The sequence below is a fragment of the Leopardus geoffroyi genome, chromosome A3, assembly GCF_018350155.1.
Source record: "Leopardus geoffroyi isolate Oge1 chromosome A3, O.geoffroyi_Oge1_pat1.0, whole genome shotgun sequence".
NCBI lineage: Eukaryota > Metazoa > Chordata > Mammalia > Carnivora > Felidae > Leopardus > Leopardus geoffroyi.
Window position 1 is genome coordinate 128,847,316 of NC_059336.1, and position 27,803 is coordinate 128,875,118.

At 39.9% G+C, this 27,803-nt stretch overlaps 1 protein-coding gene across 5 annotated transcripts in view; it reads left to right on the plus strand.

Moving 5' to 3' along the window:
- The window catches only part of NBAS (NBAS subunit of NRZ tethering complex), a 360,511-nt gene that overhangs the window by 160,343 nt on the left and 172,365 nt on the right, over window positions 1-27,803 (plus strand). For all 5 annotated transcript variants that reach the window (XM_045447679.1, XM_045447678.1, XM_045447677.1 and 2 more), the window contains 5 exons: window positions 1,466-1,639; window positions 13,051-13,184; window positions 19,103-19,165; window positions 21,670-21,792; window positions 25,919-26,021. In XM_045447679.1, the coding sequence (XP_045303635.1) occupies window positions 1,466-1,639; window positions 13,051-13,184; window positions 19,103-19,165; window positions 21,670-21,792; window positions 25,919-26,021 (597 nt within the window). The remainder of the gene's footprint in view (window positions 1-1,465; window positions 1,640-13,050; window positions 13,185-19,102; window positions 19,166-21,669; window positions 21,793-25,918; window positions 26,022-27,803) is intronic.

A 27,803-nucleotide genomic window follows, 5' to 3' on the forward strand; every position in this document is an offset into this window, starting at 1 on the left:
CTTTTTTTCTTTTAGCTAGCAGATTTCTAAACTAGCTGGTCATTCTAGGAGTCATGTTTCTAGGCCTTCACTATGTTAAATTTCCCAATTACTTCTCTATTTTGCTTACACGACAGTACTGGATTCAGAGGGCTGGGTGCTTGTGTGAAGAAAACATCTTGGCTTAGTGGTTCGTAAGTTCAGGAGGGTTTGCCCAGCCACTTTTAGATTCTTCTTGGGTCACCCTGGGGAGGAAATACACCCCCCAACGTTAGAACCTGGTTTCTCACGAACCCACCGAATAGAGAGGCACCTTTGAGACCAGAACGGTGGGGCTGTGGGGGGCCAGCTGTCACAGGCCAGACTGGTTTTAAGCGGCCCGGGAAGGCATGGAATCCTTGTCCCTGCGCTGCCCCACACGCTCTCCTTTCTCCCTGACTCTTCTCTTTTTTTCTCATGTACTTTCTTTTTCATCTTCCTTCCTTTTTCTCTCTTGTCCTCTTTCTCCCTCTTATCGGTCAGCCTTTTCTCTCTCCCTCTGGCCCTGCCTTCCATTTTGCTTACTAGTTTTTTTCCCCCACTGATTTTCCAGCCAGTGAGAATTGATTTGTGTTACATGTAAGACTCCTCTTAGGGGATTCAGGTGTATCTCCTGGGGTAATTAAAAGAAGGAGTTGTATGATGTCAGGGAGAATGAGTAAAATTATGTGTGTCATTTGGAGTTTTGTGAAGGTGGATGTAAAGGGGAAAAACAAAACAGGAAAAGGAAAAGGACGGGAGAGGCTCTGGGATTCAGAGACTATTCTGAAGTAGTTGTCTTCTAGAGGTTTTTGTTTTGTTTTGTTTTAAGTTTATTTATTTTGAGAGAGAGCTAAAGAGAGTGTGGGAAGGGGCAGAGAGAGAGGGAGAGAGAGAATTCCAAGCAGGCTCCTCACTGTCAGTGCAGAGCCCGACATGGGGCTCGAACCCATGAACTGTGAGATCGTGACCTGAGCTGAAACCAAGAGTCAGATGCTCAACCAACTGAGCCCCAGCTGCCCCCCTTCTAGAGCTTTTTTTTATGCTCCTCTGTCTCTTTGCTTTTTTCTGTTTTATTCTTCCCATCTCTGGGCTCGCTTGTTCTCTCTCCATCTCTCGAGACATCTTTTACACGCACACACACTCTTTTGTAGGTAAACCTCTCTTTACTCTGGGAGACCTCATGTTGGAGCAGTAGTAGTAACATTTTTGTCTTCCAGAGCTGGGCATAGGCTGTGAGGGACCCAGAGTGGCCCTGGTCCTGAAGAGAGGGCCCCAAGTGCTGTCCACGGTACAAGCCCCAGGCAGAAGGCCATTCTGCTACCTCTCAGGCTGCCTGGGAGAGGTGAACCAGAGTGTCTGTTTTAGGAAGTGTTGGCCTTCAACTCTTTAACATCAGTCTCTTGAACTTGTTGTCTGGTATGATAGGTATTTAATGTGTGTTTGTTTTGGTTGATTGTATTTTCAGTGTTCTGAGGACAAGTATGTGACAAGTGCCTACCAGTGGATGGTTCCCTTCCTTCATCGTTGTGAGAAACAGTCTCCTGGTGTGGCTAATGAGCTATTAAAAGAATATTTAGTAACTTTAGCTAAAGGGGACTTAAAATTTCCCCTGAAGATATTTCAGCACTCCAAACCAGATGTAAGTAGAAACTCTACCTTCTAAAAAAACTCTGCATAATTATGTCTTATTTGTCAGTTTGTTATAATAGGCTTTGCAAGTAACTTCACTTGAAACAGACAAGAAAATGGTTGTCATATTATTCTTTAAAAATGTTTCAACAACTCAGTCCACTAATTTTTTGGACGTTTATATGTACTTGATTTATTTACTCATAAGTTTGTTGACTTTCTATTACATTGATTATATATATATATATAGATATATATCAATACCAAAAAAACTAATAGTTGATAGATACTGAATTCTTACTATAGATAGGCACTCTAGAAGTGTTAACCCATTTAATCCGTATAGCAATCCTATGATGTAGATATTTTTTATTAATATTGGAGGGAAAGAAAATTGTGATCTAGTGTGGTTAGGCAGTTGTCCAGGGTCACAAGGTTAGGAGTGGATCCTGGGTTCACACATAGGTATTCTAATTTTACAGCTGTTTTCTTAACCAGTATGCTTTACCCTAACGCCAGGAGAAGAAGAAAAGATTCGCACCCTTTAGGACCTTCAAAATACTTATGAAAATCTTTAGGATGTCATAAGGAACTCTGATTTTTCTTAATATCTCTTGTATTTGCTTAAGACTACTATATATTGGCTCTCAAACAACACAACATTTAGGAGCACCAACCCCTGCCCCCCCATGCAGGTGAAAATCCATTTATAATTTTGACTCTCCCAAAACTTCCAACTATCAGTAGCCTACTGTTGACCTTACCAATAACATAAATAGCCGGTTAACACGTTTTGAATGTTATATGTATTCTGTACTGTATCTTCATCATAAAGTAAGCTGGAGAAAAGAAAACGTCATTAAGAAAATCATAAGGATGAGAAAATACATTTACAGTCCTGTCCTGTATTTATAAACAATTGGCATATAAGTGGACACACAGTTCAAGGGTCAGCTGTGTTTAAAGCTCTGTATTGCTGTAGAATTCAAGTCGTTGTTCACATTCACTGGCAATAAGTCATTTTGTTAAGTACAGTATACTTTAGCAAAGTAAATAACCTCTTAATTTAGCCATAAATCAAATATGTTGTTTTAAGAGATACTGGCTCCCTTTCTGTTGGCAGTGGCTCAAGCGGGGTGGCATGGCCACTCGAACGCCCTGACTTTGTGGTGAGAGGCAAAGGGTTGGATTGGGGTTCAAGCCAGAGGCCATTGAAGCCTTCTTCCAATCCAGAATTCGAATTGAGTGCACTTCCTTGAGCTAACCTTTATTGCAGTCTGAAGTCTTCTGAAGTGTATGGTCTTAAGCCGTATAATCCAGATAAAAAAGGAAAACGTTGCTTAGCTAACCTTACACATTTTTTTGGTTTCTGAAAGGGTCGTTTGTCAGAAATATATCTATTCTTTGGCGTTTTAAAATTTTCTATCTTCTCATAAGCAGCTCCCGTTTAGTATTCTGGTTTTGAATTTGGGGTGGTTTACTGTGACCCAAGGGTGGGTTGCTTAAGACCGCAGAACACAATGTGAGAAGCAGGATGGATTGAAAATGAATGTTTTATGAGGAAGAAGGAAGTGACTTTAAATTCTTTCTAGTAATCTTGTTTGTGATACTTCTTCCTTACAGAGTCTTGTAAATCCTTTGTATGTCATCAGCTTTTTGTTGTTTTTACTTGGCAATTTAGCATGTGCCTTTTGAATAAAACATACGGTCATTTGCTTTTGTTGAAATATGTAAACATCAAAGCAGAGAACAATGGAGTTGCTGGGCTCTTCCTTTCTGATCCAACCTCTATATTTCTAACAGTATTATCTTTCCACAACAGAACTTTGCTCATGTTCATGGATCATGATCTATGGGAAGCCTCCAGTGGCTTACCAATGTCCACAGGGTAAACGTTAGGCTCTCTAGAGGGTTCTTTGTGGTCTGTTTCTAGTCTGCCTCTTGAGCCTCATTCCCCTCTGTGAAGGAATGTGCTAGTTCACTCACACTGAACTTCTCACCCTGTCTTCACCTTGTTCGGTCTTTCATGCCTCTTTATGTCTTAATAGACTGTCTCCTTTGTTAGGGATGGTCAACTTCTCTTCCCTTCCCTTTGCAGACATCTACCTGCCCTTCAAGATCCTGCTGTCTAAGATTCCCTCTGCTGGGAGACCTGTGACTTACCTGTGCTGTGACAGGTCTTGTCCCTGCCTCTGTAATAACCCATGTCACACTCTCATAATTGGTGTTTATTTATTTTTATTAAAACACTCATGTTTGTCTCTCCCACCCTTGTTTCCTATGTGTGTTCTCTATGTCCCCTGCATCTGTGTGTTGCCAGAGCGTCAGTGCCTTGTAGAGAGCAGGTGCTCAGTAAATTTTGTGAGGGCAGATGATGAGCGAGGGACTGAAACTGGGTTTCATTTTGATGCTTTAGGTCACTTGATTCCATTTGTTTGCTTATGAGGATTGTGCTTGGAGCATTGTTTTTATTTTATTTTACTTGGCCCTTTCCAAAAAGATCTGCCATGTGTTAGGTGCAGAGTATTTACAGTAATATCACGGGAGCAGTGATTTCTGTATCAGACCGCTTGGACTAAGTTACGCTGCATTAACAAATGAGTAGGTTAGAACAGACATTCATCACTTGCAAGTGTCATACAGGCTGTGACTGGGCTTCTCTTGTGTTCCATGTCTTGTTCGCTCTGGGATGTGGCTAAAAGAGCAGGCCCCCTTTGCTGAGCTGTGGCACAGGGAAAAAGAACAAAGTAGAACCACACAGTGACTCTTAAAACTCAGCTCAAAGTATGTCACGTGACATCCGGTCACATTTCACAGGCTAGAGGAAGTCTGTGTCCAAGCCTGGTGTTAATAAGGCAGGGAAGCATAATCCTGTCTTGGGAAGAAGGGAGTGCATATTTGGGGACAATAATACAGATACATACTTGCCCTTTTTCCTGTAGTGTATGCTACAAACTCTTCTTCTTTTGTATAACATCCTGACTTTAAGCACTCCTCTGTGATTTTAAGCTGCTGTTCTTTGCTTGAATGGCCCTTTGGAAAGCAGAACTTACGAAGGAACTTGGGCAAGTCTGGATGAAGAGGATTTGGGAATAAAATATTCTGCCTTCTCATGTTCTCTGTCTGCTGTACTAGCATTTTAAAAATGCATCTGTGTATGGGAACTATGAACTTAAATTTTTTTGATTGTTATTTATTTTGAGAGAGAGAGAGAGAGAGAGAGAGCCAGTGAGCGAGCCAGTGTGAGCAGGGGAGGGGCAGAGGGAGAGGGAAGAGAGAATCCCAAGCAGGTTCTGCACTGTCATCGCAGATCCTAACGCTGGGGCTCGAACTCACAAACTCTGAGCAGATCAAGAGTTGGACGTTTAACTGACTGAGCCACCCAGGTGCCCAAGACTTTAAAACAAAAAGTGGGGGGGGGGGCGCCTGGGTGGCTCAATCGATTAAGCAACCAACTTCGGCTCAGGTCATGATCTCACAGTTTGTGGATTTGAGCCCCACGTCAGGCTCTGTGCTGACAGCTCAGAACCTGGAGCCTGCTTCGGATCCTGTGTCTTCCTCTCTCTCTCTCTGCCCCTACCCAACTTGTTCTCTGTCTCTGTCTCCGTCTGTGTCTCTCTCTCTCTCTCTCTCTCTCAAAAATAAATAAACATTAAAAAAAATAACAGTCTTCTAGGCCCAACCCAGATATAATGAGAATTTGGGGGGTAGGGATCTGGAATGTGCACTTGATGATTTATCCAGTGATTCTGATGGAAATCCACTTGCTATATGCTGCAAATAATTCCTGCTCCTGTTTTTCTGTTCCTCCTGTCGTTCTCTTAGTGATGAAGGTCACTTTCATCTGACGGAGAATCAAACTGTTTCAAGGTTCAGAAGGACTTTTCCTCTTTCCAGCTATCCTATATTTCTATGGTGCAGTCCTCCAGAGGCCTGAGTTTGGAAGCTTTGGGTGCTGACGTAGGCCCTGTATCCCAGCAGTGGCATAAATGGGAAAGTCTACTTAACACTTTAAACTCTTGTCTTCAATTTCCTGCTTGCCTACTTTTGGCCCATACTCCTTAGGGAACTGAAAAATTTATACTCTACCATACAGTTAAGTATGGTAACCTCTAGCCATGTGAAGCTATATAAATTAAAATAATAAAATTAAAAATTCATTTATTCAGTTTCCCCAACTTTCTGTTATTTCTAGTATTTTGTAATTACAAACGATGCTATAGTGACTAACTTGTTCCCATGTGGTTTTGTGTCTTTGATGTTTATTTTATTTATTTATTAAAAAAATTTTTCTTTAATGTTTATTTTTGAGAGAGAGAGAGTGTGAGCGTGAGTGGGAGAGAGGGAGACACAGAATCCAAAGCAGGCTCCAGGCTCTGAGCTGTCAGTACAGAGCCCGACATGGGGCTCGAACTCATGAACCACAAGATCATGACCTGAGCTGAAGTCAGACGCTTAACCGACTGAGTTGCCTAGGCGCCCCACGTTTATTTATTTTTGAGAGAGAGAGACAGAGCATGAGTAGGGGAGGGCCAGAGAGAAAGGGAGACACAGAATCCGAAGCAGGCTCCAGGCTCTGAGCTGTTAGTACAGAGCCCGATGTGGGGCTCGAACCCATGAACCGTGAGATCACGACCTGAGCCGAAGTCGGACGCTTAACCGTCAGAGCCACCCGGGCGCCCCGGTTTTGTGTCTTTGGTATGCCTTCAAGGTGTGTTCCTACGATGGGCATCCTGAGCCTACAGGCAAGGGTTGTGTTGGCATTGACAGAGTTTCCTTCGGGGCGGTGGGGATGGGGGATGGTTGGTCCAGTTGACATTCCTACCAGCGGTATAAGACCATGCTTGTCGCTCTACAGTTTTGTGGACAGAATTCATTGCCATAGTTTAACATGTTTACTAATGTGGGAAGTGGAAAGTGGTATTTCAGGGGTGTTTTAATTTGCATTTAATTATGAGTGAATTTGAAATGTCCTCATGTATTTGAGGGGATTATCTCTTTTTTGGTGACTTGTCCATTCCTGTCTTCTCCCCGTTTTTCATTTGGATTTTTGTTCCTTTGTGCTTTGCTTTTGTAGAAATTCAGGTACATTAGCGTAATTACCCCCCTTTTTAATAGTATGGATTGTGTATATTTCTTTCAGTTGGTAGATTATCTTTTGACTCTGTCTCTGGTGGGTTATGTGAGCCAGAATTTTTATCTCTACGTGTAGACAAATTGCGCAATTTTTTATTGCCTCTGTATTAGGAGTCATGGTGAGCAAGCCTTTTCCTCCAAGGTCAAAGAAGAATCCACTCATTTTCTTTCAGTACTTGTGTGATTTTATTTTTCTGTGTGGATCCATAATCTACTTGGAGTTCACTTTTTTGTGTGGTGACATGAGGTCTAATTTCTTTCCTCAGATGGCTACCTAGTTGTCCCAGCACCATTTATTACAAATTTGGTCTTTTCTAGAGTGATTTGAGATGCCACCTTTGTCTTATATCAGATTTCCATTTAGTTCTAATTCTAGACTTAAAAAAATTTTTTTGCAAGCTTATTTATTTTTGAGAAAGAGAGACTGAGTGTGAGCGGGGGAGGGGCAGAGAGAGAGGGAGACACAGAATCCAAAGCAGGCTCCAGGCTCCAAGCTGTCAGCACAGAGCCTGACGCGGGGCTTGAACTCATAAACTGTGAGATCATCACCTGAGCCGGAGTCGGATGCTCAACCGACTGAGCCACTCAGGCTCCCCTAGAGGTTTTATATTGTTACTGGTTTGTCTGTACACTGGGACCAACCGTTTAATTATAGAGATTTTATAGTGTGCTTTTAAAGTCCGGTAAGGGTGGTGTTCCTTTATAGTTTTTCTCCCTAGGTTTTTTTTTTTTTTTTTTTTTAAAGCTATTCTTATAAAAGTTTGTTTCTTCATCTGAACTGTAGTACAGCTTGTTTGATTCCATAAAATAGCTTATATTTACTGTGATTATATTAAATTTGTAAATTAGCCTAGCAAGACTAATATTTATTTATTTATTGAAGTTTTAAGGGTCAGTTAATTAATTTCATGCACGTGCACGAGCATGAGCTGGGGAGGGGCAGGGAGAGCAAGAGACCAGTATCTCTATAACATCCAGTCATCCTATTCAAAAAGAGGGGGTATCTCTCTTGCACTGTTGGTGGGGATGCAAACGGGTGCCTTTGGAAAATAGTGTGGAGGTTTCTCAAAAAATTAAAAATAGACCTATCCTATGACCCAGTAATAGCACTGCTAGGAATTTACCCAAGGGATACAGGAGTGCTGATGCATAGGGGCACTTGTACCCCAATGTTTATAGCAGCACTTTCAACAGTAGCCAAATTATGGAAAGAGCCTAAATGTCCATCAACTGATGAATGGATAAAGAAGTTGTGGTTTATATACACAATGGAATGCTACGTGGCAATGAGAAAGAATAAAATATGACCTTTTGTAGCAACGTGGATGGAACTGGAGAATGTTATGCTAAGTGAAATAAGTCCTACAGAGAAAGACAGATACCATATGTTTTCACTCCTATGTGGATCCTGAGAAACTTAACAGAAGACCATGGGGGAGTGGAAGGGGGAAAAAAAAAAGTTACAGAGAGGGAAGGAGGCAAACCATAAGAGACTCTTAAAAAATGAGAACAATCTGAGGGTTGATGGGGGGTGAGAGGGAGGGGAAAGTGGGTGATGGGAATTGAGGAGGGTACCTGTTGGGATGAGCACTGGGTGTTGTATGGAAACCAATTTGACAATAAATTTCACATTAAAAAAAAAAAAAGAGAGGGTATCATTCTATTCTGTCTTTTTTTTACTGTCTTTCAGGTGTATTAAAAATGTTCTTCATGTAGCTTGTGCACATTTTTTGTTAAATTTATTCCTAAGCCTTTAGTTTTCTCTTTTTCTATTATAAATTAAGTTTTCCCTACCTTCACTTCCTCTGTTTGTTGGTTTTATATATGAAAGCTATTCATTTTGTATGTTAATTTTGTATTCTGCCCCTTTACTAGTTTCTTGTATTGCTTCATTCTCTGGGGTTTTCCAGATATCCTGTCTTATCATCTGCTCTTCATCTACTTGCCTGTAGTGCATAATTTTAAGATATTTATTTATTTATTTATTTATTTATTTATTTATTTATAATTCATTTATTCATTCATCCATTTATTTCATTCATTTAATGTTTGTTTATTTTTGAGAGAGAGAGAGAGAGAGAGAGAGAGACAGAGCACAAACGAGGGAGGAGCAGAGAGAGAGGGAGATACAGAATCTGAAGCAGGTTCAAATGCATGGCTCAAACCCATGAACCATGAGATCATGACCTGAGGTGAAATCGGACGCTTAACCGAGCCACCCAAGACTGTTATTTAAAATCAAATTATAATCTTCCTACACTTTACCTTGCTGTGTAGCATGGAGAATAATCTGCTACTCATGGTGGGGAAGACTCACTGACTTCCTAGAAAGTTTTAAAGGGGCTCTTTTCTGTTAGCTTGAGGTGGGGCAAATGATGGTTTAATAGTCACTACTGAGATATTAGGGCAGGCATGATGGAAATAAGAGGAAGTGTGTTTTTTTTTAAACAATTTTTTTTTTTTAATTTTTTTTTCAACGTTTATTTATTCTTTTTGGGACAGAGAGAGACAGAGCATGAACGGGGGAGGGGCAGAGAGAGAGGGAGACACAGAATCGGAAACAGGCTCCAGGCTCTGAGCCATCAGCCCAGAGCCCGACGCGGGGCTCGAACTCCCGGACCGCGAGATCGTGACCTGGCTGAAGTCGGACGCTTAACCGACTGCACCACCCAGGCGCCCCATGAGGAAGTGTGTTTTACACTTCATGAAGTTAGACATCTTGTAGGTAGATGAACAGAGCACAAATGGTAAGTGCCTTAAAATGGTGATCATTACAATTTATGTGCTAATAGATTGCATTAGGAAAGATATACTGAATGGCACGGGAAGCAAACAAAAAGATGCCATAGGAATATAAAGAGGAAAAAATAATTTAAGTATCAGAGTAGAATGAGGATAGAGTCTTTGGATTAACATTTATTGAGCATATGTAAGAGGCTGTAAAAATCTGGCCAAGTCCAATTGAAGTTCAAGCCAGGCAGAGATAAAACTGGATTATTAGGGAGGTCGTAGATAGGGCAAGACTGAGTTTTTGAGAAGTACACTATGACAAGGAGACATAATCAGACTAATAGCATGTTTAGATGAAGGCAAGTAATTGAATTTGAGTGAACTAAAATTTGCATAGAGGTTTGTAGGACCAGAACAGTAAGCTGGCACCAGGCACGAAGGACTTGAGTGGAAGGCAGAAAGTTCATTTTTTACCTTTCACATTGTAGGACTGCAAAAGGGTTTTCAGCAGGAGATTTTTTTTTTTTTTTAGTGGGGAGTGTTTGGATTTAACTAGGAGTGTGTTGATTTTTTTTTTTTTTTAATATATGAAATTTATTGTCAAATTGGTTTCCATACAACACCCAGTGCTCATCCCAAAAGGTGCCCTCCTCAATACCCATCACCCACCCTCCCCTCCCTCCCACCCCCCATCAACCCTCAGTTTGTTCTCAGTTTTTAACAGTCTCTTATGCTTTGGCTCTCTCCCACTCTAACCTCTTTTTTTTTTTTTTTTTTTCTTTTTCCCTCCCCCTCCCCCATGGGTTCCTGTTAAGTTTCTCAGGATCCACATAAGAGTGAAACCATATGGTATCTGTCTTTCTCTGTATGGCTTATTTCACTTAGCATCACACTCTCCAGTTCCATCCACGTTGCTACAAAAGGCCATATTTCATTTTTTCTCATTGCCATGTAGTATTCCATTGTGTATATAAACCACAATTTCTTTATCCATTCATCAGTTGATGGACATTTAGGCTCTTTCCATAATTTGGCTATTGTTGAGAGTGCTGCTATAAACATTGGGGTACAAGTGCCCCTATGCATCAGTACTCCTGTATCCCTTGGATAAACTCCTAGCAGTGCTATTGCTGGGTCATAGGGTAGGTCTATTTTTAATTTTCTGAGGAACCTCCACACTGCTTTCCAGAGCGGCTGCACCAATTTGCATTCCCACCAACAGTGCAAGAGGGCTCCCGTTTCTCCACATCCTCTCCAGCATCTATAGTCTCCTGATTTGTTCATTTTGGCCACTCTGACTGGCGTGAGGTGATATCTGAGTGTGGTTTTGATTTGTATTTCCCTGATAAGGAGCGACGTTGAACATCTTTTCATGTGCCTGTTGGCCATCCGGATGTCTTCTTTAGAGAAGTGTCTATTCATGTTTTCTGCCCATTTCTTCACTGGGTTATTTGTTTTTCAGGTGTGGAGTTTGGTGAGCTCTTTATAGATTTTGGATACTAGCCCTTTGTCCGATGTGTCATTTGCAAATATCTTTTCCCATTCCGTTGGTTGCCTTTTAGTTTTGTTGGTTGTTTCCTTTGCTGTGCAGAAGCTTTTTATCTTCATAAGGTCCCAGTAATTCACTTTTGCTTTTAATTCCCTTGCCTTTGGGGATGTGTCGAGTAAGAGATTGCTACGGCTGAGGTCAGAGAGGTCTTTTCCTGCTTTCTCCTCTAAGGTTTTGATGGTTTCCTGTCTCACATTCAGGTCCTTTATCCATTTTGAGTTTATTTTTGTGAATGGTGTGAGAAAATGGTCTAGTTTCAACCTTCTGCATGTTTCAGCAGGAGATTTTGAACACATATGATCAAGTATGGACTTTAGAACCTTTAACTTCCAAGTGATTCTTTAGTGTCGCAGGGAGGGCAGGAAAGGAAGCAGGGGAATCCAGGGAAACATCAAAGAGTTTGGCTTCTGCTGCAGTTGGTTTTCCATTTATTCCTTTTCATTCAAACTGGTTTGTTTTTTTCATTTTCCTGTAGGAGTTGCATTGTTGAGTACTGTAGTTTTTTGTCAGTCTCTCCCATTCTTACTGTGAAATTTTCCCGTGGGCCTGTTCCTGCAGGGCTGAGGGGCTCTTCCTGCAGGCTGTGGGGCTGTGAGAGCAGGTATCCTTAGCCCTGGTTTTGCAGCCAGTTGCCTGCATTTGACTCCTGGCCTGACCACAGCCAGCTTTGTGCCGTGAGCAAGTTATAGGGCCTCTTGGGGCCTCAGTTTCCCCTGTATGTAGAATCGAAATAGAACTAGTATTAACCTTACAGGGTGGTTTGAGGAATTGAGAATTCATGCATGTGAAGCACATAGAAATAGTACCTGGCACACAGTAAGAAATCAGGAAAAGTTAGCAATTTTAATTAAACAATAATGGCTTTTACTGTGCCCTGTTTGTCTCTTTAACCAGTCTGTCACTTTGCAACCTTGGATAACCGTCACATGTCAATGTCCAGTTAATGGGATGTTTTTCTCTTAACACCTTGAAGAAATCTGTAGAACTCCTATAACCATACTACCTCAGAAAACTGTCCTTTCCTCATAACCTTGAATGTTTCTTCTTCCGTCCATCCATGTGATTTTTCCAGCGAGACGATAGATGCCTTTGGTAGCTTCTCTCCATCACTTTCTTATCTGTTTTGTGAATTTCTGCTAACATGCTGAACCCCACTAGGTCTTTATTATGGAAATTATTTTGTCATTGAGGGCTCTAAATTTATTTTGTCACTGAATAGGGCTCTAAGAATATAGTTTCAGCTTTCTATTTTCATTTCTTTGGTGGTAATCATGTCAGCGTTCTTCACGTATTAATTTATTTAGTCCTCACAACGGTGACATTATGGAGAGTTGTTAATATCCATTTGTATGGATGAGAAAAACAAGGCACAAATACAGTATTTTTATATCCTAGAAAATACTCCAGAATGGGAGTCTGATTTGCGATGGAAAGGGTGTATCCTATAGAAGACAGTGACCCAAAGTAGCCATTCTTTCTGCACCAGAGTGTGCTCTGTGATTTGAATATTACCGCATTACAGTATGGCTTCTTTTGAATAGACTGTCAGTGCTGTTTAGTTACATGACTAATATATAATGCATACTGAAAAATAGTAGGTTCAAACATCTCTGAATATTAGTTAAGGAATTTTATGTATTTTTGTAATTGAAACACATAAAATTTGGCTTTAGGGTTAGAAATGTTTTTAATGAAGTGCCTTTTTAATTCACTGTGTTTCTTCTATCCACTTTATCTTGAATGGGTCATAAATTGAAGAATCTGTTTTCAGCAGATGCAAAGCTTATGGGTACAAATTATCTTTTCTAGCTGATTCTGTAATTAAAATGTGATTTCATTCAGAATTATTAAAGACCCCAAAAGTCTGTAAGCTAAAGAAAAATCAAGATTTGTTTTTGCAGGTGATTAATTGCACTATTTAATATTCTATTGACAGTTGTACTGGGCTAGGGAAAAACGGACTATAAATCTGACTCTTAGTACAGCATGCTTTATTTTCTCTGTAGCTGCAGCAAAAAATTATTCCTGATCAGGACCAACTGATGGCAGTCGCTCTCGAGTGTATCTACAACTGTGAACGAAATGACCAGCTGTCCCTTTGTTATGACATATTAGAATGTCTTCCACAAAGAGGATACGGGTGAGAATCCAGTGTGCCAGTCTTATTGTCGTCTTTTTTGTCCTAACAGCTGAAACGAAAATGTTGTTTCCCTGAGTGTTCATTAGAGAGAATTTGGGGAATATAAAAACATGTATAGAAGAAAATGAAATCATCTGCAAACCTGTGGCCTAGAGATAAACTTTTGTTTTTCCAACAGTGTATGAGCAGTCACTGTAATTTTGTCAACTTGGATAAATTATCCATTAAAAAACAAACAAAAATACCACCACCACGATGAAAAATACTTAATTTTAAGTGCATAGACAGTGATACCTCTGTTTTCAGTTGTGTTTTTCATGAAGCTTTTTTCATATTTATGGGCTTGGGGTAATCTATGAATTATTTGTTCTGGGCCCTTGCCTACAATAAGCATGTTAAGTAATCATGGATGAATATAAATAATTTTATTTTACTTTATTTTTCTTTCAGTTTTATTGAGCTGTAATTAATATACAGCACCGTGTAAGTTTGAAGTGTTTAACGTAATGGCTGGATATCCATACATTGTAAAGCGACAAGTCTGTTTAGCTAACATCCCTCATCTTCTAAAGATACATACATACACACACACATACATAAATAAGTAAGTTTTCTACCTTGTGATGAGATCTTTTACTCTTTCGAATGTAGCATACAGCAGTGTTTTGGTTGGTTTCAGTTGTTTACCCAGGTTGTTCCTTGACTGGAACATGTTGCTTCATAACCATCTTAGCGCATTATGTCCCCTGTACGTACTTCTCTTACACCTGGAAGTTTTATACATTTTGACCACCTTTATTCGGTTCCCACTCTACCCACTCCCATCCCCCGTAACCACAAATCTGATTTTTTTCTATGAGGAGGTGGTGGTGGTTTTTAGATTCCACATATAAGTGAGACTGTCTTATAGTATTTGGCTGTCTTTGACTTATTTCTCTTAGTATAATGCCCTTAAATCCCATCCATGTTGTCATAAATGGCAGGATTTCCTTCTCTTGTGTGGCCGAATAGTATTCCACTGTGTACATGTAAATAGCACTTTTTCTTGATTTATACATCTGTTGATGGACACTTAGGTTGTTTCCATGTCTTGACTGTTGTGACTAATGCTGCTCCCTCTCTCTTTTCCTTTAAGGAGATTTTTATTTTTTGTGAAATGAATGATAGAAATCACCAATTTTGCATCCCAGTGTGAAATAATGGTTTCATGCAGTCACTAACGGGACTGCCGTCAGGTGAAAGATTGATGGGTAAAAGATATTTGCGTGATACCAAAGTATTAGCTCAGCGTATTTTTAATATATTTTTTTTGTTATTTCAAAGGGGAGATTTAGCTTTATAAAGTACAAGTCTGACTGCCACCATCTTTAATCAACCTACCACGTGTGGTATCACGGTCAGCCTGGTGTTCTGTGCCTCCTGCAGAGATGCATTACGAATAAAATTGTTCACTCTGAATCTACAGTCCTTGAGCTGAACTTCTGCTTTACAGTAAATCAGGGGATAGGGGAGCAAGTCCAAGAACACATGAAGGAAACAGATACATACGGAGGGTGAGGCACTCTGCAAGTCAACTGGTCTTCTCACTTTGAAAAGCCCGCGTCATGGAGAGAAACAAATGAGTGGGGGTGGGAGGTGCCGATCTAAAATCAAGAGTCCAAACAGACATCATCATCTCCTAAATTTTAACTATAAAGCAATGTATGCACATCATGAAAGTGAAGGAATCGAAAGACTTGTGATCGATAAACAGTTGATTGCTGCCCCCCTTCGTCATGCTTGAACACCTGTCTTCTAACAGGAACACTTGCGTAGATAATGGTTTTCTTCTGGTCTTTGCCTGCCTCCTCTAAAACAGTAGACTCATGCTGCTGCCGCACTGCTACATGATTCTTGACTTCCTTTCATGGAGGTCTACCTCTCCCCATACCTGCTTGTCCTACTGTTCTGTCAGTGTGGTTAAGGCCGTAGTTTCATCACTGTGTTAGTAAATGTTGTTTCTACAGAGCTGGGTATGATTATATTTCCATTTTTTGCAGCGTTTTGTTGTCCCTGAATTGGATCATTTCCTTTTTTGTTGTTTGCTTTGTTCCCATTTATCTCCTTCAGTCTTCCGATGGAACGTAAAACTCTTCTTTACAAAGATATCTCAGTTCCTTGCCTTTTTCTTGTCTTCTCTCCCCCTGTCTTCCTTTTGAAGCCTCTGTCTTGGACTTGTCTTTTCTCTTGCTTTGATGTGAATTAATTGTTGTGTGTTCTGAGCAACTGCCATCCCGGGACTTGCTGTGCCTCTCTTGTGTTGCATATTGCACTTCTGAGATCTCTTCTCTTCTCCTTCCTTCGCTTATTCTCTCATTTTGATGGAGCAAAATCTTAATAGCTTCCTGTCAAAGGTTACATGGAGGCATTTTGATTTGAAGACTGTCCCATGTCAGAAAGATAACCAGAATTGCCCCCTTAAACTTGATAGTAGGCTTGGCTGTGTCTGCAGTTCTAGGTTTATAATTATCTTTTTCCTTGTGAGTTTTGAAGGCATCCGTCTTGTCCTCTCCTCCCAGGATTGTCAGGTAGTCCCATATCATTCTAAGTTGTTACTTTATATATGGCTTTTCTTCCTTTTTGGATATTTCAATACCTTCTCTTCATCTCTGTATCGTAAGGGTGTGTTTTATTGTGAGTCTAAATGCATTGTTGTGGTGTTCATTTAGTTAGTCTGTTCCAGTCTGGAAACTCTTGTCTTTCAGATCATTGGGAAATTTTCTTATATTCTTTCCCTAATCAGTTTCCTTGGTAATTTTATTTTTACTTCCTTCCCTTTTTTTTCTTTTTTACTCTCTTTCTTTCTCTATTTTTTTTTGCACTTTCTTCTTTGTTTACTACCCCTTTTATTCTTTTGCCCACTTTTTGATCTTCTGTTAAATGATCTAAGAGTGTCTTCAGTTTTATCTTCTCATCCCTCTTTCAAATTTTAAAATTTAGTTTGGTTTTCTTATTTAAATTCCAGGAACATTTAAAATAAAATAGTATCCTAGTCTTGTTTCAGAGATGCACATGTACCTGTTCCTCTGTTCCCTGCATTACCCACGTTCTCACCATGGTCTCTCAGTATTCATATCCTGTTTGTTTGTATCTCTGCTTTTACCGTTAGGGACTTTCCTTCATGTCCAGTGATTCTTGGCCATTACTTTATATCTAAGACATGAAAAAGCTGTCTGGCAGCCTATGACAGGCTGAAGCCTTTTCATGGTAGGAGTGCTTGAGGGGTGGCCTTGTGTGTGAGCACCTCATTTGTCCTTTTGTTTCAGGTTTCAGTTTTGGATGTTTTGTGTCTGTGGTGCTCTCAGATGCTGTCCATTATGTCGTAGAGATGTTGGGTAGTTTGGAGATCTTAATCGTTCATCTCCCCTCAGCAGGGGTCTCAGTACTGACCACCAAGAAGGAATGCAGGCAATGAGACTTGTCAAAGTAAAGCTAAATGGAGACCATAGTAGTGCTTAATACATCCTTTTCTTCCTTGGTCTCAGTTGAAGGAATCTTCATGTAGGGAAAGGTAAATCACAGAGTGACTCTGCACGTATGTATTACCCAGACCTATACAGCTATGACCATAGGCCACCTCCCATCCTTAGTCAAGAGCAACAGGAACAGCAGGTGTGTCTGTGGGAACCGTGGGCCCCCCTGAGAGCCATGGGCCTTCAGTAGGCAGCAGAAGGCTGGTAAAGGGACTGTAGTAACCGATTTGGTAGCAACCTACATTCGGTTACCGAATGTAGTAGCCGATTTTGTACCCATCATTTAGAAACCTCAACCCAGTGGCTGTCAGGGTGTTAGTAGTAAAACTACTCTTTGCAGAGGGTTACAAGAGATGCAGAGGCCTCTCTAACATCTGTGTCCGAAAGCAGAGTGATGGGAGTTTTTTCCCTTCGATGGCCCAGCTGGGAAACTTGATGGTCTGTCTTTCAGCTTTGTGCCTCTGTTGTGGTCTTTGAATCTGCTAGTCAAACTCATTGACGTCCAAGTAATGTGTGTAATTTTTAGGAATAAATGTATTAGACTTTGTTTTTCAGGAAGATCAAATAAGCATAAATATCAACTAGAGCCTATCTATTAATTTTTGAACAGGAATTTGCCTACTGTAAAGTATCAGTGGAATGATATTAAAAGAACATTTTTTTAATGTAGACATTACAGTTACATTACAGAATTAGTGTGGTTTTGAAGAGTGTCTAGGCTAAGAAATGTCTCTTTATCTTGGCTTTAGATTAATGATATTTGATCTAACAGATTTTTTTTTTTGTAAATAAAAAAAATAGCCTGATACTCTCTTGTTTTCCATTTATTTCTTAATGATTATATTTCACATTTATGATTTTCTAAATAACATGTCATTTTAAATTAGCCCCATATTAAAATTCAGAGCCTCAGAGTATTTTCTGAGGTTCTCTTTGTTCTTCATGCCAAGTTTGTCAGTTTGTATTTTCCTGTGATTAGTTGTTTGTTTTTAGCAATTACATGATTATTTACCAAATGGTAAACTATGTGTTTTTTTGCCATGAAATGAACACTTATTTAACCTCATTAATTTTTCGTGTACCTTACATAGGCAGCATGTTCCATCTGGCTGAAAAAAAAAAAAAAACTTATTATGTTCGTGAATATCAATTCACAACGGAGGAACACCATATTCTTGAAAGTCAGTGACAAATGTTTATTGTAGAGCTACACAATGATAGTTAAGAAATTACTGTCGTGTGTTAATAGAAGGTAGCTGTGACAATTGACCTTCTGAAGGACTTTAAGTGGAACATACCCTAACTTAACACTCTAGGTCAAGGCCTCAAATTGGTTTTAAAGGATAGTGTAATCTTTGTAAACTGCACAAATAATTGCCAAATAGATTGAGACCAGGAAAGATTGATAGTTTTATAATGAGTATTTTGGGGGGTTCAAGTTAGGACATTTTTAATTTTCTAAGTTCAGATGAAGAGTTTTATTCGGTCATCTTACTAATAAAACCCTAAGACCTGGCTGGGATTCAGTTGCATCACTGGGGTGGGGGGCACTGGAGAGCATCAGGTGCGGTGCTGCTCGGCTGAGGGCAGTCCCTCCATATTAGGGACGCAGAGTCGTACCGGATGGAAGGGGACTTTTATAGTAGTGTCTCAGCTTTTGTGCCAAATCTCTGCATTCACTTGTACGTGTGTTGTTCCATACTAAATCTACCAGCCACATTTGTATTAGTGTATGATGTTTGCCATGATAATGTTTCTCTTAGTCCCCTGTCCACATGCTTCCTCAGAGAGGCCTTGCTTTTTATCTCCACTACCTTCCAGGGATTATCTACATGATAGCCTTGCTTCTTTTTGGTTCCTTAATATTGAAGTGGGTGCAGAGGGAATGATGACATAGAAGAAATCTTCTGAGTATATAGAATCCTGATGGAAACTTCTAGGGGGTGGTAGGGATATAGACAGGTGGAGGAGAAAGCCAATGTGCAGGGCCATGCTTCCTAACCTGTTTTCTTGGTTAAAAGAACAGAACTAAATGGTGATTTTACTTTCTACCTCTTTTTTTTTTTTTTTAAAGCAAAGACTAAAATTGACTTATAATTCTTTGTTGCTTTTAGCAGAATTGAGCAAAAAGTTCTTCAGTAAATACCTGTCCATATCATGCTAATCAGTAATAGAGAATATCATTCTAGTCCAAATATTTTTTTTTTAATTTTCATCTCTTGAGTTGTGAAAGATGCTGGCTGAATGCATTCAGGAGATGACTAAAATTTTGCCCAGGCCGGGTGATATTGTTGTATATTAACTATAAGGGAAACATCGTTTCTCTTTTTCACTTCATTGAGTCTTAGATTTCATATAAGAAGCTACTCCTGAAACTTTTTAATTTTTTTCCTCTTAATCCTTTAGTCCTAAAACCGAGGCAACCGCAGCTCTTCATGATATGGTCGACCAACTGGAACAAATTCTCAGGTGAGAAAAATGAATCTGTTGGCTTTGTGCTGAGGGAGGAGGTCTGTCCAAGAAATACTACCTTTAGTATGTCTAGTGTATTTCCAGTCTGACTTTCTATTTGAGTGCATTTTCTTAATGCAAATGTACAGCTAGCCTATGTAGAGTAGTAAGAGCCTGGACGTTGGAGACTGGCGGACCTGTGTTCAAATCCAAGCATTGCCACTTACAGGCTCTGTGATATTTGAGCCTTTGGCTTTCTTATTTAGAATTTCAAACTCATGGAGATTATGGAATTAATGTTAGATGAAGTTTTTAAAATGCCTCCTACACAGAAATGTTAGTTTCTGCAGCAATTACTGTATCTTTCAGCAAACAATATTTATTATACTCCTGACTTTAATTTTTTGGGCGTATTGCACTTGATGGACTATCTGAACTAGATCAAACTGCACTAAAGCCTTCAAGTAACTCTGTAGTCATATTCTTTACTGTCAAAATGAAGCATTAAACTTTGTCTTGGAGCCTGAAATTTCCCAATTTACTATTTAGGAAGTCATGTGCTGTTTAGTAGTATTTATATGTGTATATGAAGATGCTTGAGTAATTTTTAAATATCTGTATTAAAATTTTAGGGATAAGAATTTTTCCAATATATATAATTATAGAATAATAGGTAATACCATCACTTTATAGTGGTGATAAAATAGTAAAGTATATAATTTGGAGTCTACTAATTAGAAGTTTTATTCATTCAATTTAAGGGGCTTGAGTATAAAAATGTTTCAAGTTGTATTTAAGGAAACAGTGTTTTTATGTGCTGTGTATGTATGGGAGTTTAATGAAGAATTAATTGTTCAGTTGCCTCCAGACCTCTGTTTCCTCTATTTATTATTGCCTAGACTGAAAGGTGTTACTTTGTGTTCTGAAAGTTATAGTTTTTTTTTTTTCTTGAAAAATGCTTAATAAATCAAGCTTGCTCTTTGTTTTCGTGCTTTGCTTATTTTAGGTTGGCTGTGTTTCTTCTCTCCCCAATGTCCCTGAAAAGTTGAGCATCGTTTTGAGTAAAGCTTAGTGGATTAAACCACTATAGAATCATTCCTTACAAATTTGAGGATTACAATTTTTCTCATCTAATGAAATTGAGAACAGTTATCTCAAAAAGATACAGTAAAATAAACACGGTATATTTCACATATGTTCCCTGGGCATAACCATGAGTGGTCCTGATGTCACATTATGCTCTTAGAACCTCAAGGAAACAGTAACCCCTTGTCAGTTTCTGGATGGTACCCATGCCTTTGCCTCTTTAGTTTAAGTCATTTTTTAAAATAAGGACTTTTTATTTCTGTTCCACTTCATAGCCACCAATTACTGAAAAATGTTTTAGCATACCTAATACCAGGTGACATGACCCATGAAACCTGTTCTTATGAAGAGCTAGTGAAGTCTAACCAGTCACTCTGTGAGTCCGGTAGTAGTTAATTCATAAATGTGAGGTTCGGGGAGGCAAACCAGGTCTCAAGAAGATTCATATGAGACAAAATTTGTGACATATTTTATATTTTTATAGAATAGATTTTGGAGGGAGATTAAGCCTTGTGGTATTTCTGGGGCTCCAACTCTAAAATTGTTTCTTTTTTTTTTTTTTTAATTTTTTTATTTTTAACGTTTGTTTATTTTTGAGAGAGAGAGAGAGAGAGAGAGAGAGAGACAGAGCATGAATGGGGGAGGGTCAGAGAGAGAGGGAGACACAGAATCGGAAACAGGCTTCAGGCTCTGAGCTGTCAGCACAGAGCCTGACGCGGAGCTTGAACTCACAGACCGCGAGATCGTGACCTGAGCTGAAGTTGGACGCCCAACTGACGGAGCCACCCAGACGCCCCGTTTATTGCTTTTCTAACAGCCTTGCCTATAATAAGTTACTCAGCAGGTCTGTTCAGAGTTAAAGCTTGGTATTGAAATGATAGATTTTGCTTGTTTTACTGATTTGATGCTTTTAGAGTACAGGAAAATTACAAAAACGATTTTTAGATTAAGATATGTCATACATTTGAAAAAATAGTGACTAGTTCTAAGTACATTGTCATAAGAGTATGGGATATAAAATTGGATACATAATTGTTAACTTTTTTTTGGCTGAGAATTAATGTAATTTCTAAAATTGGGTCATTCTGTATGCTATATATTTTTTTAAATACTAAACACCTAAATGCTACATGTATGTTTAAGATTCTTAGACTTTTTTGGATTGGTAACAAGACTTTAAAATATCCTTTTCTTGGGGTGCCTGGGTGGCTCAGCTGGTTAAGCGTCTGACTTCAGCTCAGGAATGATCTCACCGTCTGTGAGTTTGAGCCCCATTTTGGGCACTTGTGCTGACAGCTCAGAGCCTGGAGCCTGCTTCAGATTCAGTGTCTCCCTTTCTCTCTGCCCCTCCCCTGCTCATGCTCTGTCTCTCTCTGTCTCAAAAATAAATGAAAACATTAAAAAAATTTTTTTAAATATCCTTTTCTCACTTTAAGTGTGTCAGAGCTTTTGGAGAAACACGGACTCGAGAAACCAATTTCGTTTGTTAAGAACACTCAGTCTAGTTCAGAAGAGGCACGCGCGCTGATGGTCAGATTGACCAGGCATACTGGTCGGAAGTAAGTAATGAACAGAATTAATCAATACTTGTATATGGTTAAAAATAGTAGTATTTTTCTTTCTTTTTTTAATTCATTGAGTTATAATTGACCAACAATAAATTGCACATATTTAAAGTGTAGAATTTGTTAAGTTTTGATATATGTATATACTCATGAAACCATCTCGCAATCAATGTAATAAATATATCTGTCACTCTTAAAAGCTGCTTTTTGCCTCTTTATGTTCCCCTCCCTTCAGCTTCTCCCCATCACTCCCTCACCCCTACCCTAGACTACCACTGATCTGTACTTTTATCACACTTTGTTGACCTATTCATCTGTTTAGGGACATGTGGGTTGTTTTGAGTTCTGGCTTTTACAGATAAAGCTATGAATATTCATGTACCATAAAATATTCCTGATATTTTATTTTCTTGTGTTATTATAAATAGAATTATTTTCTTAATTTCATTTTTGTAGTGCTCATTCCTAGTGTATAGAGTTATTGGTATGTGTTAAAATATATTTTTTAAAATTGTGATATATATTGAGCCTGTGTCTTCCTACCTTGCTGGACTCCTGCGTTAGTTCCAGTAGGTTTTCCTGAATATTATGCCATCTGCAAATAGAGACAGCTCTAGTTCTTTGTATACAATTTTCCTCTCTCTTTCCTTTTATGGTGTTAGCATGATGTGTCTTTTGGTATATAACATGGTATACCTTTAACGTTTAATTAATTTGTGGTTTTGTATTTGAAGTGTGTTTTTTGTAGGTAATACATAAGTTAGGCCTTTCTGTCAAGGTCTGAGCTGGAGAGAGCCAACGTGCCACGTAGTTATGGTGGGACTGTAAGGGCATTAAGACCCTTCAGACCTACTTATAAACAATAACAACCTTGAGATGGTAGGTGGGTGAACATACACCACCCAGATGTCTCCGGGAATCCTGTCCCAGTCAACAGTAGCAAACTGCTTGGTGGTTTGCTCAAGGAACTCTCCTTCCTAAGAAATCCCCTGGCATTTTGTATTCGTCTCTCCCTATCTCTGTCTTTTTCACTAGCGTACTCCTAGTGATTGATGTGTGTGCCTTATGTTCCTTTTGAGATCATAAGCTTCTCTGGGGCAAGTGTTACAGTTCCCATACGTCTAATAAAGGACCTCATATATCGATGGTCCTCTCCCAATAATTATTAAATGAATAATTTAAAAAGTTTTCGCAACTCAAGTCTTAAGTTTGTTTTTTTTTTTTTTTAATCTTTATTTATTTTTGAGAGAGACAGAGACAGAGTGCGAGCTGGGGAGGAACAGAGAGAGGGAGACACAGAATCCGAAGCAGGCTTCAGGCTCCGAGCTGTCAGCACAGAGCCCGATGCGGGGCTCGAACTCACAAACCGTGAGATCATGACCTGAGTCGAAGTCGGACGCCTAACCGACTGAGCCACCCGGGTGCCCCTTAAGATTTTTTTTAAAAACTATAAACAAATGGTCAATATTTCTGATCATGTTGACTCTAGAACCTTGTCTTCAAGAAAGCCTTGCTGTTGCAGCTAGATTACTTCCTGTCCTTCCTTTGAGTCCCTCAAATACTTCTGAAGTCCTTATAGTTCATCTCTCATGGTTGTTCTACTTTGAATATGTAAGAGAATATGGCCTCTTTTTTTTTTTTTTTTTTTTCAAACTAGTTAATTTGAAGTGAATCCTAATTATTTCATGTATGCTACCATAGCTTGGCCTTCAGCATCTATGGAATATCCTTATGCATATTTTAAATGGTGGCAGATTTCATTGAATCTACACAAATCAAGTTTTACCGTCTTGAATGCAATGCTATTTCTCCCTGGAAAATATTCCTTTGTTCCAGGGCTGTAACTAATACATCATGTTTGTATTTAGGGATCTCTCTGTTAATTTGCAAATCTGGTATAGTGCCTTCAGGTTCTACTTTTGGTTCATATTTACTGAATGTATTCTGCAAAGGCCATTGTAAATAATGTCTTATAATTTATTTCAATTAGAACCTGTACTTATGGCTAGCCATGTGTGAGAAAACATTAATACCATCTGTCCCATTGTTGATGGCTTCCAGAAGAACAGCTGGGCTATGAGAATTTGATTCAGCTAGACAATGCTTAGGTTTGATTTTATCCAGCTGGTGCAAGATGGACACTCACTTCAAACATTTTGCAACTTATTTACCTGCAAGCCAAATCTGAAAGAGCCCTCCAATTCTTTGAAGTTCAGCCACAGAGTTCAACCTACCAAGGTCTAAGTAATGGACACATTTCAGGGATGATCCTGGAAAATGTGCAAATGTGTCATTTTTTTTTTTCTGGGGGAAAAATGCATTCTCTTATGCTTTATTGCATATGGGATACAAGTTGTATGTTTTGTGTAATAAATACAAGCTACTATAAGCAAATGAAGCATATGCTTATAAAAAATTTTAGGTGAAAAAGTTCCTAGATACCAGAGATTTGACGACAATGATCCCAAACACAGGCTCTCCCTATAGCAATGATATTATACACAAATAGTCTATTTGTCCCATTCTTAATACATTAAAAAGGGAGAAGATGTGTGGTAAAGAAACGGTCAGTTGGTTTATGACAAATGCCAATCAAAATAAAACAAAACCTGCCCTTTTCAAACAATGAGATTCATGATTATGTAGAAAGACAAGACTAGCAAGTAAACAAATAATGATTCCAAATTCATGTATATTCAACGAAGGTGAACTTTTGGGGGAGGCAGAGAGAATTACAGAACTTTCTCTTTCCTGCTAAACAATATTAGCAATCGTGTATATAACTATAGAAACCAAAGAAATGTGTTTGTAACTTTCAGATTCATTCATTAACATTTATTGAATACTACCTTATACCAGAAAAATGGAGGGAGTGTTTCTTCATACATTCTAGGTTCAGTTAATCCTCACAATGTACAAAAAGGGAATCTGTAGCTCAGAGAAATTCAGAGACCTCTTCAAATCCATATAGGTGATTGAGCTTGTTTTTAAACTTAAGAACATCTTGCTTCAATGCCTGTGTTTTATAAGAATTAATCTCCATTTTTTATCACTTTCCAAGATGAGTTTTAAGTGAGGAAACTGAAATTCAGGAACATTCAGTGTTCATAATCATGCAGCTAATATGTGATTCTTACTGAAATTTTTAACAAACCCCTTTGGCCTGCTGCAAGACCATGTGAACCGTTGACTTCTCAAACTCTGTAACCCTGGTTTCCAGCATAAAATGGTATTTGATCAATGAGATTGTGCATGCCTCATTGGTTGTGTAAAACTGATCCCTGGTTGGTAAATTGCTTCTGACCCGGAGGAACTGGAAAGGAACTGGGAAACCTGAGAGGGGCTTTGTGCTTTGGGCTTTCCTGAGGGTGGTCCCTGACATGTCCTTGAGGAGACCCTGAAAACTGTGCCTATGGAGTTGTTATGAAAGATACTGATTCTTGTGGGGCATGAAACTTCCTCCTGAGGCCGACAGGGCAGCTCCTGCCACTAACCTCTAAGGCTCTGTCGCCTGGCACCTGGGCTGTCACCCGGGTGAGCATAACCCCCGTGGTGCCCGGTCGGTCGCTCTGTGGACTGCCGCAGGGACCCCACTGGAAGGAGCGACTGGCGCTGCCCTGCTGCTGAGCCGGGGTCCCCAGCCTCTCGACGGACGCCAGGGGTGGGCGGGGCCCAGAGCGTCCCCTGTGGGGCCTTGCGGTGTGATGAAGATGAATCTGCAACAGTACTCTGGTGTCCAAGTGCTGTCCCTGCTACATCTTGCTGTGCTTTATTTTGTCTCAGAAACTCACAGCTTGTTTAGCTTTGCTGTTATCACTTAATGCTGTTCCGGTTTGGAGTGTAGGCGGCCTGTGACCGAGGCAGCTCTGGAAGCCTCTAGCATTGATGCAGAGCCGCTCAACTCTTCCTCGGATCCAAGTTGTTTCCTGGAAATTCAAATGAGATTATATCCGTTGATCGCTTGGGGGTTGTGTGGCACATAGAATGGTGACACCGATGGTTTTGTTTGTTTGTTTGTTTGTTTGTTTGTTGCTTTTGGCCAATCGAAGAGAGATTTCATGAGTTATTTTCTTCTTCTGCTCCTCTTCTCCCTCCCTCCCTCCCTCCCCGCCCTCCACAGGCAGCCTCCCGTCAGTGAGTCTCATTGGAGAATGTTGTTGCAGGACATGTTAACTATGCAGCAGAATGTTTACACCTGCCTGGATTCTGATGCTTGCTATGAGGTAACTCTACACATGGGAATTATTGCCTCTTAATTCGGAAGGTTTCGTTGTTACAGTGTGTTTATCGGACACAAAGGTGATGACCATAGGCTTCATTATAAGTAATACTATTGAGTAAGGGAGTAGTGCTTTCTTTTTATTTTTGAGAGGGAGAGAGAGAGTATGGGAGGGGCGGAGAGAGAGGGAAACAGAGGATCCTAAGGAGGCTCTGTGCCGTTAGCTCAGAGCCCGGCGTGGGGCTTGAACTCAGGAACCATGAGATCATGACCTGATCTGAAATCAAGAGCCTGTCGCTTGGCGGCCCTGAGCCAGCCAGGCGCCCTGGTAGTGCTCTCCAAGCTGAGCGCTTCCCCACCTGTCTTCCCTGTCTTTGTTTATTCAGTGCGTTCCTCCCCAGTGGGGCCAAGGGACACATCCTTGTCTCCTCTCACTTCTCAGTTTTGCCGGTCACTAAAGCGTATTTGATGTACCTGGGAAAGGTCTGTCAAATCTGTCCTGTCTTCATCTCTGCTAAATTGTAATTCTTCTTGTCTCCCGACCTCCGTATTTCTCATCTACACTGATTCCGAGCATTCTTCTAAAACACATCCTCTCGTGCCGCGCCCCTTCTTCACATTTGCTGCTTGCTCCATTCAGCATCAGAAAGTAGCCGTGCTTGTTAGCGTGGCAGAGAAAGCCACAGCACATCAGCTTTCCCGTCCGCTCTCCCCTGTGTTACTCTGCACACGCAAGGGTCGCCGTGTACCCCGTCCTTCGCTACGTCCACCACATCTGCCCTGACTCTGCACGCAACCATGCGGCTTCACGTCTCTGTGACTCTGCCGGCATCGTTCCCTTTGCCTGGATATATCCCTCTTTCCTTTATCTGAAAATTGCTGGTAATTTTTAGGACTCACTTCACTAATTATGCCCTCTAGGATGCCTGCCTTTGTCCTTTCATGTAACTTGTCTCTGTTATGGTCTTTCAAACGCGGTAACTTGTTTCCACATGTGGTTCTTCCCTTTGGTCATGGGCCCCTAGGGTAGGCATTATCGTATTCACGTTCATCCTCTTGTGCCCCGGTGCTTATTGGAATGTCCAGAACACAAAGGAGACTTAAGATATGGTTGCTAGTTGACTTAGGAATGTAACCCAGGGGATTGAATGATTATTTTTGGAAGGTATGTGTCATACCACCCAATTACTCATAGTCCGTGTGGAAAAATGATCCAGCTAACCCACTTTTAGTAAGAGATAGTTTAAAAGCAGATTCCTGTTTTGAGTTTTTCTGTCAATAAACCAGACATGAAACTGTATAGAATATTTCTTGTGTTGCTCTGCTCTGACATCGCAAAGCATGACCTGTTGATGAGACTTATAAAAATAGGTCTGTATTCTGTGAAATTGGTTGGCATTTTTATTCAAAGTGATTTTAACAAAACAGTGCTAATATAGACTGTTGAGAAATGGTTTTATATTTGAACTTCAGGTTTTTAAATGCTTGAATGAGAATGGAGTTTACATTGATGATTATAGTCTCAGACCACGTACATATAACTGCCAGGAGCCAGAGCTTCCCCTTTTGTGTCTGAAGTGAAAACTTGAAATCCAGTTCCAGGAGAAAGTCTATATTCACATGGGATCCAAAACCTAACCATCATGAATATGTCTGCAGTAGTGTTTTTAAGTTGGGATGGCATTGTTTTGCTCTTTTCCTGTTTTTGATTTTCATTGGAAAATTGGCAATAAGTATATTACACTTAACTAGCTCTTGTATAATTGCATAACAGCTTGACATATTG